At 38.4% G+C, this 22,180-nt stretch overlaps 1 protein-coding gene across 5 annotated transcripts in view; it reads right to left on the reverse strand.

The window, feature by feature from the left end:
- Positions 1 to 5,530: 5,530 nt before the first annotated feature.
- Positions 5,531 to 22,180, reverse strand: part of LOC106883263 (uncharacterized) — a 54,075-nt gene continuing 37,425 nt past the window's right edge. For 2 of the 5 annotated variants that reach the window (XM_052965790.2, XM_052965791.2), the window contains exons 3-5: positions 17,341 to 17,497; positions 11,425 to 11,518; positions 5,531 to 7,790 (exon numbers count right to left, since the gene is read on the reverse strand). In XM_052965790.2, coding sequence (XP_052821750.1) covers positions 6,416 to 7,750 — 1,335 coding nt within the window. In that variant the 5' untranslated portion in view covers positions 7,751 to 7,790; positions 11,425 to 11,518; positions 17,341 to 17,497 and the 3' untranslated portion in view covers positions 5,531 to 6,415. Of the gene's footprint in view, positions 7,791 to 11,424; positions 11,519 to 17,340; positions 17,502 to 17,579; positions 17,602 to 22,180 lie in introns of those variants that run through there. The other 3 variants (XM_052965788.2, XM_052965789.2, XM_052965792.2) reach the window with 2 other exon arrangements.

A 22,180-nucleotide genomic window follows, 5' to 3' on the forward strand; every position in this document is an offset into this window, starting at 1 on the left:
CATCACATCATTTATTTTCAGATCTATCGATAGATTTATGACGATGATGCTCTCCACACCTCTTGTGCCGCAGTTTGTCACTCCTCCGTTCTGTGCCTCTTCTATCTCTCTCACCTCACTCCTCCATACTGATATTTACCAACATCTCCGCCTCCATCCTTGTTCACCCCCACTCCATCCACCTCTACCCCATCTCTAACCATCTTTCACCCTTCTCCACCGTCACCCTCTCCTTCCCTCCTGATCATTGACTTCACCTGTCATAAATGAACTGCAAAGGCCATAGCCCAGCTCCATCTTACGCGAATACACAAACCATATATATATATATATATATATACACACACACACACACAAATAGAAACAGGTTTCAAAGAAAAAAGACTACACGCGGTATAATTAGGTGAAAAGTAAAAAGAAACAAGGAAAATGCAACTTAGGTATAAAAGTAATAGCTTTAAAAAAAACAAAGATATATACAAACAAGAGGCGGAATTAAGAAGTATAAAAATCATTATTATGAGTCATTATAGAAAGCCATACCGGTTTCGCCATAGCTGGTCACTGACTTTGGATCAACATATATATAGTCGTCACTAAAGTGACGGAGAGTGCTAGTGTGCACTAGCGTTGCTAGAAATAAGAGTCAGAACAACTCTTAGCTACATGAGAGCACTTTTCTAACGGCCGACAAGGGAGGATAGTCATTAAATACGTGCTCTCACGTGGCTAAGAGTTATTTTGACTTATTTCTAGCATCCTCTGCCGTCACTTTAGTAACAACGACTATACTTGTTACCTTTCGGTTACAAAATTGCGAATAGATGGATGGATATATCGTCAGTAAAGCATAAATCCGAAAAAGAAGCAAACTCTAAGTTATAGAGCAGTAAATTATATAAATAAAGTTAGATAAGATCGGTTTATAGGATTACCCTGGGTCTCGCGTCCATAAAGCACTCAGCTTTACGGTGTGTCATCAGATCCCAAACCTGTTGGCTTATGGTGTCTCTAGTGAGCGGCCTTTCTAGAATGTGGAGAAGGAAAGGACCTTACTACTCAATGACAATAACAGGGAATTGGCTCCCTTTGGCTATCGATCGTAAGTGACCCTGTTATCTTGTGAATTCCAATAGGCCAGCAGGAATTTCCTGAAAGGCAAGCACGGTCCGAAAACCTTCGTTCTGGAGTTAAGGATGTTCGCTGAGTCGAGGGAGTCCTTTAGTATCCTCGCCCATTCCGCTACGCACAGTTTACAACGCTTGATCCCGTTTATGTAGGCGCCTAGATTTTCTAGGATTCTCCACGATATTGTATGTGGAATCCCGTCATCCTTCAGCTGCCATACATGGCTGGCTAATGATGCAATGTATTTCCTTTTCGTTATCCTGAAGGAGGATCTGTGGTCGGAGAGGCGTTGCTTGAATGTGTTACTGGAGCAACCGATGTATCTCCGTTCTCGGGTGTTGGTGGTGTTGCTGCTACCGCTGTTGATGGTACTGGTGCTGTTGGTGCCACTAGAGGTGGAGATGGAGATGGTGTTGGTGCCGTTACTACTGGTGTTGGTAATGGTGCTGCTGTTCTTATGGTCATCGTCGTTGGTGGAGGCGCTGTCACTGCTGCTATAGCTAACACTGGCGATGGCTCTGCTGCTATTTCCGTTACGGATACTGTCGTTGATGTCATTGATGTTAGCGCTGGCGACGGTGCTGCCGCCGGTTCTGTTCGTGTCTCTGCTGCTGCTGCTGCTGCTATTGGTACTGTCGACCCTGCTGCTGTAGAAGCCGTTGGGGAGTTGCTGATGTTGCTAAATCTTTTACAAAAGATATTACAACATCAAAGATAAGGAAGTAACGTCTTCTAAACCACGGAAGTGTTCTAGGGATAGAGTCAACCAAATTTTACACACAAGGTTTTGGTTAACCCAAAGATATGGAAAAAGGCATTTACTCAAAGTGCCATGAGGCAGATATGAACCTGGAATCATGCAATAGCGAAAATACAGTGCCACCCTAATCTTTTTAATACCACTCCACATCAGACCACCACCTCCAGTACTTTGAGGAAGAAGTTTAAAAACATTTCATATTTAAATAAAAACCATCTATTTTGTCTCAAACGCCAGCTTTTGTAATGTTGTGTTTCAAATAACAGCTTGTGTAATGTCCCAAGCATTGAGAAAAGTTAGTTGTTTTATTAAATCCCATGAGTCCCACAAGGTGGGACAGCTGCTGCAAGTGTCACTGACTATTCTCTGTGGCAACACCTTTGCAATCATGTCCACGAGACGCAGCCAAACATGCCATTCGTTCTGGGATTACAAGCCGTTACTCCCGCCGACATCATCTGCTACTTACAGTAATCCCTTGACTATCGCAGGGGTTATGTTCCAAAACCCCCCGTGATAGGTGAAAATTCACGAAGTAGAAACTGTACTGTACTGCATATTTGTTTTATTTTTATAATTTGTATATATGGCCGTTGCCAGTACCGCCAGACTGTCCTTCGTGCCGGTGGCACGTAAAAGCACCCACTACACTCTCGGAGTGGTTGGCGTTAGGAAGGGCATCCAGCTGTAGAAACTCTGCCAAATCAGATTAGAGCCTGGTGTAGCCACCTGATTCACCAGTCCTCAGTCAAATCATCCAACCCATGCCAGCATGGAAAGCGGACGTTAAATGACGATGATGATGATGATGATGATGATTTTAAATGAAAAACAACTCCATGGAGGAATCGACATAAGCTTAAATAATAAACTGCGATAGGTGAATTGCGATATGGCAAGGGATTACTGTAATCCCCCCGTTTTTTTCTTCTTTTTCTTTGTTTCATTAGGCTTTTCTTGATAATTTGATCTTTTTTTACATTCAATTTCTTTTTCTTCTCTTTCTACAAAAATATGTCACAAACAAAACATCAAATAGTTCAAAGTATAGCTGTAAATGTTTTCAAAATTAACTGAAACACAAGGACAGTGGTATTTCATTGGAAAATATGATCATTGAATAGTTTTAAAACAATTTCCCCCTGGTAAGTAAAATAGACATTAAGAGAATGGAACATAGAAAGAGAGACCAGAGTAGGAAAAGAAAGAATGTTAGATTCATAAATAAACAGAGGTAAGTAGGCGCAGGAGTGGCTTTGTGGTAAGTAACTTGCTTACCAGCCACATGGTTCCGGGTTCAGTCCCACTGTGTGGCACCTTGGGCAAGTGTCTTCTACTATAGCCTCGGGCTGACCAAAGCCTTGTGAGTGGATTTGGTAGACGGAAACTGAAAGAAGCCCGTCGTATATATGTATGTATATATATATATATATATATATATATATATGTATTTGTGTGTGTGTCTGTGTTTGTCCCCCCAACATCACTTGACAACTGATGCTGGTGTGTTTACGTCCCCGTAACTTAGCAGTTCAGCAAAAGAGACTGATAGAATAAGGACTAGGCTTACAAAGAATAAGTCCTGGGGTCGATTTGCTCGACTACAGGCGGTGCTCCAGCATGGCCACAGTCAAATGACTGAAACAAGTAAAAGGGTAGAAGATGGGGGTTTCTATTTTTTGCAACAATCATTGTAGAATGCAAAGATAAGGGGTCATAAACTTGCACCAAAGTGTAACTCCAACAAATACATAAAAATAATTCTAATTTTAGCACAGGGCCAGCAATTTTGAGGGGAGTGGGCAAGTCGATTACTTCAACCCCACTACTTGTACTTTATTTTATTAACCCCATAAGGATGAAAAATAAAGTCAGCTGCAATGGATTTGAATTCAGAACATTCAGAGCTGAAAGAAATGCTGCCAAATGTTTTATCTGATGCGCTCACAATTCTGCCAGCTTGCTATTATTAACAGGTTGGCACCATGTAAAAAACACCCATGATGGTGCTACATAAAGAGCACCCAGTACACACAGTAGTAAACTGGTTGGCACTAGGAAGGGCATCCAGCCATAGAAACCTTATCAAAACAGACAACTGGGGCCCGGTGCGCCTCTCTGGCTTTCCCACTCCTGTCACATCATCCAACATATGCCAGCATGGAAAACAGATTAACTGAAGATGATGATGCTAAAAAAATAATGGACTTGAAATATAAATAGAGATGGCTCTTACATATCATCTAATTATGTAGACCACTGATTAAGGTAAACGACTTACTGGCTTGATGCCAACAGTAAACAGAAGGCTTTAAATAAAATTTGTACTAATTAGTTGTTTTAATTTCCTTTCTGACTTGTATTTGTCTAATAATTAACTTGATCTCATTTGAAACTGAAGCAATTGCATAGAAGAAGCACAACTTTAGTTGCTTAAAAACACTCAGAAATTCGTTTACAAGATTTTCATTGTGCAGTCATGGATGTGTGCTAAGAAGTTTGCTTCCCAACCATGTGATCTTGGGTTCAGTCCCACTGCACAGCACTTTGGGCAAGTGTCTTCTGCTATAGTCACAGGCTGACTAAAGCCTTGCGAGTTGATTTGGTAGATGGAAACTGAAAGAAGCCCATAATATGTGTGTGTGTGTGTGTGTGTGTGTGTGTGCCTTTATCTAGACATCATGTGATGGCTGTAAATGAGCATCACCATACAAGCAAAGTTGTTTGTTTCCAGTCTTCTATGAAAGCATGTCTAGGTACGGGGAAATACTAATTTCCTTAGAAAAAAGCGAAGGTTGGTGACAGAAAGGGCATCCAGCTGTATAAAATTTGCCGCAACAAATTCCATCAAACACATGCAAGTTTGGAAAAGTGAACATCAAATGCTGATGAAGATGACGATGAGGTGCAAGTTGGTCACTGACATAGTTGTAGTGGAATAATATCAATGACCATGTTGCAGAAATGTGGCGAAAATTTCGACATGTCAGGAAAAAAAAAAATATTGGTTTTTGTGTTTTAAATACCAAAATGGCTCTTCCGTGACATATATGCAAAGAATTTTCTTTGCTTTCCCAAGTTACAATACTTCTATAAAAGGATCTTTAGAGCTGCTTGCTTCTGGTGCATAATTTCTATTTTATTCAGCCTAAGAAGCATCATAACAAACCAGTGTATAGTTATGTTTAAACTATACACTGATTTGTTATGATGCTTCTTAGGGTTAGGGTTAGGGTCCCTATATACTCCAGACTAGCCAATCCAACCTAGTTTTGGAAGTGACACAAGTGCATGACACTGACAAGCTGCAACAATGATGAAATACATATCTGTTATTTTTGCAGTCACTTCCGGGGCAATCCGGTTGTGCCCAGCTCTGAAGTATATTGTGATTTTAATACAATATATGTAGAATAGAGCTTCTGATCGTTCAATGAGACATATATGTTTATATCATAATTTCATATTTTTAATTCAAATGAAATTTGGTTCTGTCTTATTCAATTTGCTTCGATATTGTCACCATTCCGATTTGACAAGAACATAAACAAAAATATATTTTAAAAAAACTAAACAAAAAACAACAAAAGGAAAAACATTTCATCTTCAATTTGTTTTAGTAATAAAAAGTCAGAGAGTAACTTTTATAGGTGGGTATTGAACACTTTATAGTCATTAAATAATAATAATTGTGATATCTGACAGAGGCACAGGGCCACAAATAAATGAGGAGGTGGGTATAGTTGATTATATCAATCCCAGTATATGACTGGTACTTTATTTTATCAACTTCACACAGATGAAAGGTAAAGTTGATCCTAGTAGGATTTGAACTCAGAACGTAAAGGGACTTAAATGAATACCACAAGATATTTTGTTTTGACATTCTACTGACTCTGTCATCAACTGCCCTAGTAATAAAAAACAATAATGACAATAATAATAATAATAATAATAATAATAATAATAATAATAGTTTTGGCAATACAAACAGGAAAATAAAACTTAAAACATGAGTAAATATACTTTTTTTTATTATTAATCAGCAGAAGTCACAAAATGACTCAAAGACTAAGAATTTTGCGTATTGGCATTTACCAAAGTTTGCTAAGAGCCAATGCACGAAACTCTCAGCCTTGAGTCACTCTGTAATTTCAGCCAATTAATAATAATAATAATTTCAAAATTAACAAAAACAACTAATTAAAGTACCAATTTGGTAAGTCATTATCACCACTTCTCATTAGAGCAGTGATTGCTTCTTCTGACTGTTGGATCTATTTCCGACCCATTCTAAGTAAAATAATTCAAATGGAAGCAATCAATAATACTGGCTCATATCAGGAATAGAATTAATTTCTTTTTGTAATTAAAATTTATAGAGGAATTCAGCTTGTTTTTTTTTTGTTTTGTTTTCATTTGTTTTCCTTTTCTTTTATTTATATATATATATATGTATATATTTATATATTTTTGTAACCAAAATGGCTCAACAACAGAAGTGAATTTAGCACTGAAAATAAAGTTTCAGTTACCAAAATCACTAATAGTACTATTATGGCGGGTTTTCCGCAGTCCTAAGTCATTTTCATTCGAACTTTTGGCAGAACTCGATAATGCAGCAGTTTTATTAAAATCTATTTCAGCGTAACTCTCAGTACGTTTGCCTGGAGATTCAGGGAAAGACGAGAAACCTAAAGGTGACGTTGGTGACACACAACCACCACTAGACAGGTTATCGGAACTCCGATTTAAATCCAGTTGTATATATGTTACTTTGCGGCCCTCGTTGCTGGCCTGGGGGACTGGCGGAGGGGGTGGTAGGGGATGGAAAGGCTGAGCTTGCACCAAGCAGTGTGGTACTTGTTGTTGCTGTGGTTGCCCAGTTTGTTTCATTTGAACTTGATGCAGTGAAGCTTGCTGGCTGTTACTGGGAGTGGACAAACAAGGGGAAGCTGCTGCAGAGGCAACTGTTGACAGGGGCAACACGGGGCTGTTCTGAATTGATACGTTAGCATAATTACAGTCACCAGCGTTCAGTGTATTTAGATTCAAACCCTCAACGTCTCCGTTACAGTCTGCAGTTACATTGATGTAGTTTGGATTGCCGGACTGGTCTCCAGCCACATCTGTGAACACTTCAGGATCGGCATAATTACCATTGCCATCGGTAATCATGTCCGGTTGAGAATCAATGCTTTCATCACAAAGATTCTCCGTACTCTTGGGTAAATCCAAGACAGCATAATTTACAGCAGAATCTTGTAGAATGACACAAACGTCCATGTCCAAAAGAGGCGTTGTACTGTCCGTAAGTCCAGAATGCATCTGAGGCATGGCATTGATATAGTCGTGACTAGTGCTGTCTGCGACAGTGGAACCATTTACATAAAGACGCATACCATTGTTGCAACGCATCAAACCATTCTGAGGCAAACGATTGGATATCATCATTCCGTTATGATCGGGATTTTCAATCATGGAATTTGGACGACTATGAAGTCGGTTGGTACTGCCAAGGTGGCTCTGGTTGGCACGTTCCTCTTGCCCAGCTCGCTGAATACATTCCTGAACCAAATTGAACAACTCTTCAGCATGCTGACATTTGAAAGCAAATATAGCAGGCCCCGTAGGACAACGTCGACCACTCTCAAATGAAAAGAGCTCTGCATCACAGCCATAGCGTCGCAGACAACGAACTGGCCATCGAACAGTCTCTTTACCTTTTTGGTATAAGATCAAATCCTGTTCCCCCACTTCTATCTTGCCAGCATTCAGCTCAAGTCCATTGTCGTCAACATTGTAGACACGGAAAACACGTCTGGTGGGGTTTATATCTCTGCGAGAATATATACACCCCATATTGGTTTATGTTTCTCCCCCACCGCCCTTCTCAAATGTTCTGAAAAAAAAAGAAAGAGAAAAATATTATAAATCAATTGCTTGATAAAAATATTCAAATATTTTACAGCAATATCAGTAAAAAAAGAAAGCAAAAAAAACCCAGACAATATGAGAGAGAAAAGAAAGCAAAAAAAACCCAGACAATATGAGAGAGATATAATTTGAATTAAGTGGGTACAGGCAAGGCTGTATGCTTAAGTTTGCTTCCCAACCACATGGTTCCAGGTTCAGTCTCATTGCATAGCACCTTAGGCAAATGTCTTCTATTAGAGCCGGTGATCGATCAAGCCTTGTGAGTGGATTTGGTAGACATGAAAACAAAAAACTCTGTTGTGTTGAGCCTGGTGCAGCCTACCGGCTCACCAGTCCTCAGTCGAACCCACCAACCCATGCCAGCATGGAAAGCGGACTTAAACGACAATGATGATGATATATATATATATATATATATTTATAGCCCAGTCAAACTGTCCAACCCATGCCAGCATTGACAACGGATGTATGATGATGATGATATATATATATACATTAATAAAGTATAATATTATTCATCATATATATTCATTATATATATTCATTAAATATATATATATGGTTAATAAATAAAGTACAAGTGAAGAAATGGAGTAGAAATATCTGTTGAATAATTACAAAGTCAAAATTCAGAAGTTTAATTGAAAGATAATGGCTACATTCATTTTTTAAAGAAATAGATATTAACAACAGTGGAGAATAAAAACCACGTTTTAAATACAGGTTTCTTTCTAGAATTTGTTTCCATGATATGTCATCCTTTTCCAAAATAAATAGCAAAATATCATCAGACGAACAATCACACAATTCTGAATATTTCACTTTGGTATGGTAGGGGACCCCTTTTTTTCCTTTTTTAAATGATACATTTTTATAGGTAGGTCAGTGTACAAAATTAAACAAAGATAAATAGACTGTGGGCTGTTTTTTAATTTTTTAATTTTGAATTAGGCAAAACATGAAATGTAGAACTACACAAAAGGAAACTGTACGGCTTACATAAAGGGAGCTGACGCTTTAAACCTACTCGATATTTTGACAACTATTTTGTCAGATGTGGAATAACATCGATATTTATATTTAAAAAAAAAAAAAACACTGTTAGGAATATACTGGTTTTAGTAAACAGAAACTCATAAATTTAGCTCATTTGTACAAGTGCCGATAGAGACCATAGGTAGAGCCATTTCTTCCAGATTACATTAATAAAACAAACCAGATTGCAAATAAAAATGAAATTTTTAAAAATTGAGTAATTTGATAAGAATTTATAATAGATACCCTAACTGTAGGGATATGTACAGCTACTACAACTGGAAGGCACAGTTGCATAAATTAAGAGATTTAATTCGTATATCATAATCTAGTTTTCAACTATGACTTTTTTTTATGAATATCAAAGGCTAAACTAAATCTGGTTTTAAATTTGAATAGTAAACCAACTCGACTGAACTAACATCTACTTCTCTGTGGTTTGGCAAAACGTTTTATTTTCAATCATTTAAGTAAATGATAAGAGCGTTATCTTCAGAACAAAGTAAAAATAGGCTTCAGACAAAAATATTGTCTGCACAAGAGATAAAGGCTTATTTTCACAGATTTGCGAATTACGGAGACAAGAATCCATAAGATTTCTTTAAGTCACCCTTATATTTTCTAATTTTCGGTTTCGTTTTCCTCCAACAACAAAACAGCAACCACGCATCATCTAAAATTACCTCCCTTGATTGAGGAGCGATGTCAGGGGAGAAAACTGTAAGCGCTTATTGTGACAATGAATAAACTATCTGAATTTATAGACCTCACGCTCTAATATATAGAAACATTCGTGTGTGCGTGCGTGCGTGTGTGTGTTATTACTACTATTATTAGTATTTAGAAGAAGCAACAGAGTGACTCAAGAACCGAGAGTTTCACGCGTTAGCACATATATATACATACATACATGACGGGCTTCTTTCAGTTTCTAGCTACCAAATCCATTTGATCGATACAGGTGATCTTTTGATCGATCCACTAGAAGACACATGTCCAAGGTGCCATACAGTGAGACTGAACCTGAAACCCTATGGTTGGGAAGCAAACTTCTCAACCACACAGGACTTAATAAATTGTAGCAAAAGAGAGAAATCACAACATTAATGGTTGGCATCAAGAAAAACGTCTTGGCACGGAAAGGAACCGACTCAGTCCCGTCCAATCCATAGCCACATAGGAAAGTGGACATAATGACAACAACAACAATGACAAGGATGATAGTGATGACGATAATGATGACGATAAATTACATGGCTTTTCATCAGTAAAATTATTCATTAATGAGAGAGCCATGAACTGCCGTGAAGGAAATATCCATTTTCTACAAGAAATAAATTGAAATGGCTTTCTAATAACTTTATTTTTTCCCTGGCCCATGGTAAATATGGGTCAAGTACTTCTAAAGTTGGTAATTATTAGGGCTAAACAAGCTGACGTAATAAACTCTACAGCTCGGATAACAGTGGGTTGGGTTGATAGCATCATTGAAAGCCAAGTATGTTTTCCAGGAACTCAGTGTTACTAAATACAAACCAACACCACTTTAGTCAGTAGACATAACCAGCTGTGAGTCTTAGATACAGAAGTGAGCAGAAAATATATCATCATCATTGTTTTAATGTCTACTTTTCTAATCTTGCATGGGTCAGATGAAATTTCATGAGAAAGATTTTTTTTACAGCCAGATGCCTTTCCTGTCACCAAACCTTACTGATTCCAAGCAGGGTATTTTTTTTTCCCTTGGCCAGACATGTTACTAGTGAATATGGCAAAAACAAACACCACTGTTTGAATGATGGAGATGCTCGTTTACAACTAACCCACAATGCCAAGACCAGGAGACACACACTCAAACACACACACACACACACAGAGGGAGGATTGTGTATCAGAAGCTTGCTTCCCAATCATGGGTCTGAGTTCAGTCCTGCTGCATAGCACTTAGCACAAGTGTCTTCTACTTTAGCCTCCAGCCGACCAAAGCCTTGTGAGTGGATTCAGTAGATGGAAACTGAAAGAAGCCTGCTCTGTGTGTGTGTGTGTGTGTGTGTGTGATCCCTGTCTTGGCATCACCTGATGATTGTAAATGAGCAACACCATAAAATAACGTCGGTTGTTTTCAGTCTTCCCTGGAAGCCCTGTCTCACCATCTGATCATGGGAAAATATCAATTTACTTGGAAACAGGTGAGGGTTGATGACAGGAAAGGCATCCAGCCATAAAAAAAATTTGCCTCAACAAATTCTGTCTGACCCAAGCAAACATGGAAAAGCGAACATTAAATGATGATGATGACATATAGGATGGGCTTCTTTCAGGTTTAGTCCACCAAATGCACTCACAAGGCTTTGGTCGGCCCAAGGCTACAGTAGAAGACACTTACCCAAAGTGCCATGCAGTGGAACTGAACTCCAAACTACGCGGTCAGGAAACAAACTTCTTCTCAATCAAAATATAGGTACTAAACTGTTATTTTTGTTCTTTATTTACCACTTATTCCATGAAAAAAAGGACCATTCCTATGACTTAATGATCATTAAAAAACGTTTAGTAGTACTCACTTTATGTTGAAATAACCACATCATCTGGCACTTTGGATGTTTGGATGGCAGCTGTGGAATCTCCCTTAGGCTTTCAGTTATCATTAGACAAACACTTGATAAAAAAGAAAACAAAGAATTACTAATCCAGTCATTAAATGGAGACTCTTGAAGCAAATATGGCCAAAAGTTACCTGTAGACTTGCTATCAATGATAGGTGTGCTAACAACTACACCAAAATAACTATCTGCCCTGCTCTTTCACCCAATTAGAGGCTTTATTATCAAGCAAGATATTAAATATTCATACTTAAAATAAAGATGAAATACATTATTTACATTTGACGGATATTTGTCATCTTGTTTGTTGTTAACACAGCATTTCAGCTGATATACCCTCCAGCCTTCATCAGGTGCCTTGGGGAAATTTCGAACCTGGGTTCTCATTCCTAAGGTATTTTTCAATATTATTATTATCATTATTATTATTATTATTCAGGTCACTGCTTGGAATTGAACTTGGAATCTTGAGGTTAGTAGCCCGCGCTCTCAACCACTACGCCATATGCCTAGGGGCATATGGCATGTTGAGAAATATATAGAATAAGTCATTTAACAATGTATCTTGAAGCAAATACAACTTTAATGGTAGTTTGTAATAAATTAGGTTAAAAACTCCTTGGAAGAAAACTGGCCGAAAGCTACCTTGCAAGACCCAAACCATGCATCTTCTGTAACACGATTGATGTGTTATCAATTGCACCTGAGTAACCTTTTGTTTCATTTCCATCAAATTGAAAGGCTTTAATCTCTCAAGCAGGTGAGTGAGTGTTTACATTTAGAATATAAATGTAGAAGCATTGAGAAATATGTAAATAAATGTTTTAACGATTGTTGAGACAGGTTTGCTGATGGAAAGTGCTTAGACTTACTTATCGCAAGAGATCAAAACTCATGAAGAAGAAGGTGGAAAATGAATAAAAAAGGATGACAAATAATTTCAATGAGTGGAAAGATTCTGTGCTGAAAAAAAAACTATCCAACTCAAGCAAACATGTGAAAACAGACCCCAAGAATAATCAGAATGACAACATCTGTAATAATGATGGTATGGCCCAAGTGTCAAAACCACAGTGATATTTGTTTGGGCAGCTGATGATGGGTATGCACATGTTATGCTTGATCATGAATTTCTTATATTTTAGCCATATTCTTCTGGGTTGTCCTTCATTCTTGTATAGTGGAAAGTGTTCATGGATTCAAAATCTGTGGTGACGGCTTACTTTGGTATTATTTGATTTTCTTCATAGATAACCTAATTAGGCTTGGACAATGCTTAGGTACTGGACTCTAGTTTTGGAGGATTCTGTGGAATGATCATCATTGTCGTTTAATGTCCGCTTTCACTGAGAACTGGCAAGCCAGGAGGCAGCACCAGGCTCCAATCTGATTTAGCAAGAATATAGTGGATGCTTTTATATTCCACCAGCATGAAAGCCAGTCAGGCAGCACTGGCATTGGCCACGCTCGAATGGTGCTTTGTACATGCCACCGGCACAGGTGCCAGTCAGGCAGCACTGTCATTGGCCAGGACTACAATTTCACTTGGTTCAACAGGTTTTCACAAACATGGCATATTGCCTAATGATTGAAGGGTGCTTTTTTAAATGGGCCAGTTATGTGACACTGGCATTGGCCATGACTACAATCTCATACACACACACATATACATAGCTGTTACAAGTGGTACAAGCTACCACATTATGATTAATTGTTTTAGAAACCCACGTAGTCATGAATAGACATAATGACTCTGTTGACCTTCCTACTGTCATCCCAACAGAGCTCGAGTATGTGACAGCCGGAAGAAGAGAGAGAGGACAGCACCAGCTGTACTCAAGTGTTTACACTTGAACAGACTCTAGCAATGTGAAATGAAATGACTTGTTGAAGGAGACAACTCAACTCCTAGAAAAGTAACTGACCCCACGATGTTATGATGAAAGCTGAAGAAAGCTGGGGAGTACACCAGCCGAAACATTGTTAACAACAAACAAGATGAGGACAAATATCTGTCAAATTACTTCTGCTGCACCCTGTATTGTCATGGAGACAATAAATGCAAGAGAAAGTATCCAAGTCTGAATTGTTAAAATTTCACTCAAAATCCTGTTTTGCTTTTTGTATTACTTGCAGAGAGGAGAGAAGAAGGAAAACAAGATGACTCCTCAGCCACCCTGATAGGATGAATTATAATGGTTGGGACAGTGAGCCTTATCGAAATGGAGTATAATTCTCATTCCAGTCAGTCTTTGAGAATCTGAAAATTTCATATCACACACCATTATCATCAATGTTTAACATCCACTTTTCTATGCTTGCATGGATCAGATGGAATCTGTGAACACAGATTTTCTACAGCCTGCTTTCCCCCCATTTCCTGTATCCACCCTTACATGTTTCCAAATAAGGTAATGTTACACCATGACCAGACATGTTTTCACACAAGACTCAAAAGAAAGGATACTTGCATGATGGTGACACTTGTTTACAATTTTCACACAACATCAAGGCAAGAACACAATAACACATACGGATAGGTGCAGGCGTGGCTGTGTGGTAAGACGCTTGCTTTCCAGCCTCATGGTTCCAAGTTCAGTCCCACTATGTGGTTCCTTAGGCAAGTGTTTTGATATGGTTTCTACATCTGGATACCCTTCCTAATGCCAAACACTTTGCAGAGTGTACGGGGAGCTTTTTATGTGGCATCAGTACTAACAGGGTCACCAAGTACTCTGCAAGACAATAACCCCTCAACTGGGAGAGGGGAGTAGAAGTGAAGGAATGTGGGACTGTGCTAGCTGAGAGATTTAAAGTATAGAGGGGACAGATGCTGTTGTCTTGCTGTAGAGTAGATACATGGATACTCCAGGTAGAAAACAAAGGAGAATGAATTAGAGAGTGAGAAAGAAAACAGAGGAGAACGAATTTCTTTCCTTTATTTCAGTTATTCATCAATAAACATCTTTACAAAAATCAGACTGGCTCCCGTGCCGTGGCACATAAAAAAAGCACCATTCGAGCGTAGTCATTACCAGTGCCGCCGGACTGGCTCCTGTGCAGGTGGCACGTAAAAAGCACCTTTTCAGCGTGGCCGATGCCAGTACCGCCTGACTGGCCCTCATGCCAGTGGCACGTAAAAGCATCCACTACACTCTCAGAGTGGTTGGCATTAGGAAGAGCATCCAGCTGTAGAAACTTTGCCAGATCAGATTGGAGACTAGTGCAGCCTTCTAGCTCGCCAGCCCTCAGTCAAACCGTCAAATCCATGGGAGCATGGAAAGCGGACGTTAACCAATGATGATAATGATGAAGCTGGATTTTCTTTCTAAAGCAAACCATTCAAACAGGACATGAAAAAAAGTTGACACATTTTCAAAATAATGAAGTGTCTTCTATGTGATCACATAACTTCCTAGAAATAACTACAAAACCATCTTCGAATCACACTCAACTTGCTTAACCCTTTTGACACCAAACCACCTGAGACTGCTTCTGGTTCCAATGATACAAACTTCCTCTATTAAAATGAAACAAACTGAAAAACCATCCACCAAAATTTCGTGTTAATTCATGTTCCAAACACCATCTTAATAACAACAAAGCTATTTTGCTAAATTCTTAATTATTTTAAATATTAGTTAAAACAAAAGGAGAAAATTTCATCAGAAATATGGTACCAAAAGTGTGTTAACACTTGATTCCAACACACCTAAGACTGCCACTGGTTCTGATACAAACTTTTCCAAAGTGAGTAATTTAAATTAAAACCTTCCATCGAAATTTCTGATTAATTTATGTTCCAAATTGCCAGCTTAATTAATAAAGTTATTTTACTAAATTCTTCGTTATTTACGAAAATTAATTGAAACAAAGGCAGTGTGTTTCAACAGAAATAATTTAACGAAACAGCTAAGGAAGGTTACAATAGCTAATGTAATCCTTGGCACAGGAGTGGCTGTGTGGTAAGAAGCTTGCTTCCCAACCACATGGTTTGGGGTTCAGTCACACTGTGTGGCACCTTGGGCAAGTATGTCCTACTCTAGCCTCAGGCCGACCAAAGCCCTGTGAGTGGATTTGGTAGGCAGAAACTGAAAGAAGCCCATCATATATATATATATATATATATATATATATATATATATATATACACACACACACACATATATATGTATGTATCTGTGTGACTGTGTTTGTCCAGTCACCCCCACAATCACTTGACAACTGATATTGGTGTGTTTATGTCCTTGTAACTTAGTGGTTCAGCAAAAGAGACCAATAGAATAAATACTGGGCTTACAAAGAATTAGTCCTGGGATCAATTTATTCGACTAAAGGCAGTGCCCCAGCATGACTGCAGTCAAATATCTGAAACAAGTAAAAGAGTAGAAGAATATACCTAAACAGATTGGATAACCATGGCTGGAGTGCCATTGATCACATGACTATTCATCAGGATTGACCAGGGGTTTAACAATAACAACAACTTGAGTTATTTTCACAGGTAGATTGAAGAGCGACTATGGCTAATAGTAGTAGTAAGGCTTATTAACAATCTAGTTCAGTCCTCTCATACGCTGGTTGCTATATTTTCATTGAAGGGCTGGCTAGGAAATCTTTAGAGTTGCAGCAGAACTGCTGATAAACATTTTAATAGGATGACAGGAGATAAAAATAAAGTTAGAAGTGGTTCATACATCTTGCAGTGAAACAGTGGGTGGATTTTCAGCATCAGTCCACTGCTTACAAAACAAGTGTTAGACACACACAATCTAAAATACATCTGTTGTAAATAGAAGTTACTACTGGGATACACAAATCGAGATAGACTTCTGTTGTTAAAAGACAACGCATCACACAGCAAAACAGACAGGACAGAATTTATAAGACTTAATGTTATAGAATTATAGGAAAGGGGTTGAGACAAAAACAGTGTGAAATGTTATTAGGGGTATATAAAGGTGTATGTTGTTAACACAATAAGAAAAATATAAAAATATAGGGGTAGAAAAAATAAACATGTCCAATAACAGATGATAATTTAACAAGCCTAAAAAGTTAGCAGTGTCGCTGTATCTCCAACATGGCAAAGAAAGATAAATACTTGAGGACAATAATGTGTGTATGTGCAAGCGTGTGAGTATAATCTGGTGAATGCAACTGAAACAATATTAGATTAAAATAGCTATTTATGTATCATACTTAATGTATATACACTGTTGACAGGCAAGTTGCTGTGATTTTCCTCTAAGATAAAATCTTTGGGTATCCTGTGTTTAAAAACAATATCTATAGGAAGGAGACAAAAAAAATCATCCCAACATCAGCTAGTGAGAATGGCAGATGTACACACACACACACATTTGTATCACATTAAATGCTCATATTACAAACTTATCTCTTTATAATCTCGAATACATTTAATGATGAATGTTAATAAAAGAAAATTCAACAAAAAGACAATCAATTCCACATTAAATTGACACACACACAAAAAAAAAACTAAAATATTATCAAAGTAAAACAAAAATTGCAATTCACAAAATTTATGAAGATATAAAAATTTTATGTAACTTTAAAATCTATTTGTCCACATGTTTGTATCTTATTATGCAAAGAATACACTTCAAATATTTACAATAGAATAATCCATTTAAACTGATATCAAGAAATATTTCAAAAGTTTTTCACACACATCTGAAGCTCAGGAGAAGAATACAGGTTCTTGTATGAGAAATCTTCCATTTAAATCCATCACTCTACTACTCGGTAGTGAAATAATGGAAATGTTTACATTGTCTGGTTAAACGTGCAACAAAATAGAATCTCCCCCGCTTTTACATCCAATGTAACCTAAAGAATTTTGGTTCTACTTACGCAGAGTTCATACGTAGCAGCGACATCACTTCAGAAGCAGCAGCGACAGCAGCAATATCGTGGAGAAAGTTCGTCGCCGTTCAACAACAACACTGCCAAATAACTAGCTGAAGGTCACTGAGACTCATCGCTTAAAAAGCAAGGCCTCTGTTGCTGTCTATCTGGCAAAAAAAGAAAAAATAATAATAAAAAGAAACAAACAAAACTAAACCAAAAAAAAGACAACAAAAAAAGCTAACCATTTGCTGTATTAATGACTTCCTGCTCCATTAAACTGTTAGCAATAGTAGTTGAGTTGATGTTGTGAGGAGGAGCTGAAAAAGCTAGCGAAGCAGATGACCTTTCCCAGCAGAGAGAATGAAAAATAAACCCAAATACTATCTGAAATATTCCCTCATATAACAATTTTACAAATTTTTGCCTTTATTTTTGTGTGTGTGTGTGTGCCTTTTTGTTTTGTTTTTTTTCCAAGAGACAATTTTGGTGACATTTCTAGAAATCAGTTCCTCTAAACAACAATAGTACAAGAAAGCAGCAAGAGACAAGCGAAATAAGAATAATAACGATAAATAGGACAAGTTGGTCCTTAAATGAAATATAAATTAGTTTGATAGCAAAATAGGACAAAGCATTTTCACAGCATCTGAATTTTTCTTTCCTTCTTTTTTCTTTTAATGCGTTTCAGTCATTTTCACTGCGGCCATGTTGGAGCACCACCTTTAATCAAACAAATCAACCCCAGGACTTATTCTTTGTAAGCCTAATACTTATTCTATCTGTCTCTTTTGCTAAACCACTAAGTTACAAGGACATAAGCACACCAGCATCAGTTGTCAAGCGATGGTGGGAGGACAAACAGACACACAAACACACATATATATATGGCTCCCCATACTGGTGGCATGTAAAAAGTACCATCTGAACATGATCAATGTCAGCCTCCCTGCCTCAACTGGCTCTTGTGCCAGTAGCACGTAAAAAGCACCATCCAAACATGGCCGATGCCAGTACCGCCTGACTAGCTCCTGTGCCGCTAGCACATAAAAAGCACCCACAACACTCTTGGAGTGATTGGCATTAGGAAGGGCATCCAGCTGCAGAAACACAGCCAGATCAGATTGGAGCCTGGTGCGGCCTCCTGGCTCCCCAGACCCCAGTTGAACCATCCAACCCATGCCAGCATAGAAGACAGAAGGAAAATGCCCCTTGTATTTGAATACTATGCAAATATTCTTTTAAAAAACTTCGCTTTTAATTTTTTCAAAATCTAATTGTTTAGCAATATCAAAGGAAGGCTAACTGGGAAGTTAGTTTTTGTATGTGGCAGATGCTCAGGAGCAATAAACACTGAAAATGTGCAGAAAACAACTTCTGCCACATTCCAGGAAGAAAAACTAGATGTAGTTGATAGCTTCCATTACCTAGGTGACCAAGTTAGTAGTGGGGGTGGGTGCGCTGAAAGTGTAGCTGCTAGAATAAGAATAGCCTGGGCAAAGTACAGAGAGCTCTTACCTCTGCTGGTGACAAAGGGCCTCTCACTCAGAGTAAAAGGCAGACTGTATGACGTATGTGTATGAACAGCCATGCTACATGGCAGTGAAACATGGGCTGTGACTGCTGAGGACATGTGTAAGCTTGCAAGGAGTGAAGCCAGTATGTTCCGCTGGATGTGTAATGTCAGTGTCCATACTCGACAGAGTATAAGTGCCTTGAGAGAAAAGTTGGACCTAAGAAGCATCAGATGTGATGTGCAAGAGAGACGATTGCACTGGTATGGTTACATGGCGAGAATGGATGAGGATAGCTGTGAGAAAAAGTGCCACACCCTAGCGGTTGAGGGAATCTGTGGAAGAGGTAGACCCAGGAAGACCTGGAATGAGGTGGTGAAGCACTACCTTTGAACATTAGGCCTCACCAAGGCAATGACTTGTGACCGAGACCTTTGGAAATATGCAGTGTGTGAGAAGACCCGGCAAGCCAAGTGAGACCATAATCCGAGGCCTCTGTCAGGGGTGTAGCCAGCCCACTTATGCGTACCTTTCCTTCATTGGACACTAAACTCGGCTTGCGAAGACCTGTTGGGGCATGTGAAATCGAAATCGAGATGGTACAAGCACCGACCGAGTGTGATCATTGCCAGAGAAGCTGTCTGGCTTCTGTTCCAGTGGCACATAAATAGCACTATTTGAGCGTGATCGTTACCAGCATCACCTTACTGGCACTTGTGCCGGTGGCACGTGAAAATACATTCGAGCGAGATCGTTGCCAGTGCTGCTGGACTGGCTCCTGTGCAGGTGGCACGTAAAAAACACCATTTTGAGCGTGCTATTCCTAGCAGTATGAAGAAGTATGTGAATATTTGTATGTGTGAACCAGCGTTCTTTCAGTAACAAGCGGTGATCGATGTTACATCTCAAAAGACAACCACTAGATAACATCGACATGTGTATTAATTTCAATTACCATCCATATTCTGTTTTGTTAAAAATAATTATTACAATCACACACACCTATACAAACATATACAAGCTCATTAGAGAAAATAATTATTACCTGAGTGTATCAAGAGTATAAAACGACTGCAGTTGAAAGGTATATTATAAATACACATCTTAATTTAACAGTTTATACATGTCATTAATTTATTTATATTAAGAAATTTTTACCCAGTAACTATACATAAACTAACCAGCGTTCTTTCAGTAACAAATGATGATCGTTGTCACATCTCAAAAGACAACCAGTAGATAACATTGACACGCATATTAATTTGATTTACCATCCATATTCTGTCTTTTTGTTAAAAATAATTATTACAATCACACACACCTATACAAACTCATTAGAGAAAATAATTATCGCCCGAGTGTATCAAGGATATAAAACAAATATAATACTACAATTAGGTGTCATTTCTGATGGCACAGAGCCAGCTGGTAAATTATATAATCACTTAGCAAACACTGTCACACAAAAATATCTAACTTGTAACAACAGGATACATGACACCATCTTCATTATTTTACATTTGCTTTCTACACTGCGTGTGTTGGGTCATCATGACTTGATCCATTTTTTTTAGTAGGAGCTGCTGCTCCCATACACTGCAACACTAGTGAGGTCAAATGACCCTTAACGAGACTGGATTAAGGGGGACCTCACAAACCTATGCTTTCATAGTTCATATGATAACCACTGTAAAGTGTGCAGTGGGTGCATTTTTGTTGTACAAGTTCTAGATTGGTTGTCTGACTCATCTGTCACCTGAGAGAGAATGTAATTTATCAGCTGTCTTGACAGCAGCACAGGAGGAAGGTGCCGGGATCAGGTCTTGGACACAGGTAATATAATGAGTAACTGGTAACCTATTACATGTAGAGAAGGGAAGAGAGAAGGGGGGGGGGCAGGAGAAAGAGAGAGCAACAACAGAAATGGGAGAAAGGAACAGGAATGTAAATGTAGAGAGAGGCGCAGGAGTGGCTGTGTGGTAAGTAGCTTGCTTACCAACCACATGGTTCCGGGTTCATTCCCACTGCGTGGCACCTTTGCCAAGTGTCTTCTACTATAGCCTTGGGCTGACCAAAGCCTTGTGAGTGGATTTGGTAGACGGAAACTGAAAGAAGCCTGTCGTATATATGTGTGTATATATATATATATATATATATATATATATATATATATATATATATATATATATATATATACGTATGTGTGTGTGTGTGTGTGTGTGTGTTTGTCCCACCAACATCGCTTGACAACCGATGCTGGCGTGTTTACGTCCCCGTAACATAGCGGTTCGGCAAAAGAGACCGATAGAATAAGTACTAGGCTTCCAAAGAATAAGTCCTGGGGTCGATTTGCTCGACTAAAAGCGGTGCTCCAGCATGGCCGCAGTCAAATGACTGAAACAAGTAAAAGAGAGAACTCACTAAGTGCATTTGTTGAGGTGGCCATAGAGGGATTCAGAAGAGAGAGCAATGAGATCAGAAGAGCCAGAAGTATTATGTAAGATGCAGGGTTATTTGGGGGTGGAATCAGGAGGGGGATGATTGGTAAAACCATTTTCCAAAACACAGATGGCAAACCTATATTTTAAAGAGAACCTCTATCACCTTAATTTTAGTTAAAGATTGAATGAAACAAAAACTGGTTTACAGAGAGAATTGATTCATGTAGGAAATATGTGAATAGAATATCATTGGCCTCATAATCACTAGACCATGGGTGTGATTCCCAGATTGGATGGCATGCTGTGTTCTTGAGCAAAACACTTCATTTTATGCTGCTCCAGTCCACTCAGCTGTGAATGGGTCACCCTGTGAGAGAAGAGCCTTCCAATCAGGGGTGAATGTTGGCCTGTTCGCCTAGCCAGCTGAGTGGCATCATTTGAAAGCTAAAACAATGCAAACCCACATAGTGATCACCATGAAACAGCATCTGATAGTCTGGTCGGTACCTTGATATTTCGGTTAATTTGATTACCGAAAGATCAAAACCTTTGAATTTTTTTCACAGAAATCACTTTGGAAAATACTGTTTTCGATTTTATTAGTGTCAATGGATGAAAAAAATGACCAGATGTCAATATATTAATATCATCGCTACTGTTGTTTAACCTTTTCGTTACTGTATTTATTTTAAGATGTTCTGTGTTTCTTTCAATTACTTTAAATATAACATAGAATTTAGTAAAATAACTTAGTTATCATTCAGTCAGTGTTAGGAACATAAATTGTGATTAAGGTTTGGTGGAAGATTTTAATTCAAAACTTATGAAAACAAGACATTTGTACTACAGAGCTACTAAAGGAAATAATAATCATATTGAGGGGTCTTGTGA

The sequence above is a fragment of the Octopus bimaculoides genome, chromosome 2, assembly GCF_046866305.1.
Source record: "Octopus bimaculoides isolate indiv1 chromosome 2, ASM4686630v1, whole genome shotgun sequence".
Lineage (NCBI taxonomy): Eukaryota > Metazoa > Mollusca > Cephalopoda > Octopoda > Octopodidae > Octopus > Octopus bimaculoides.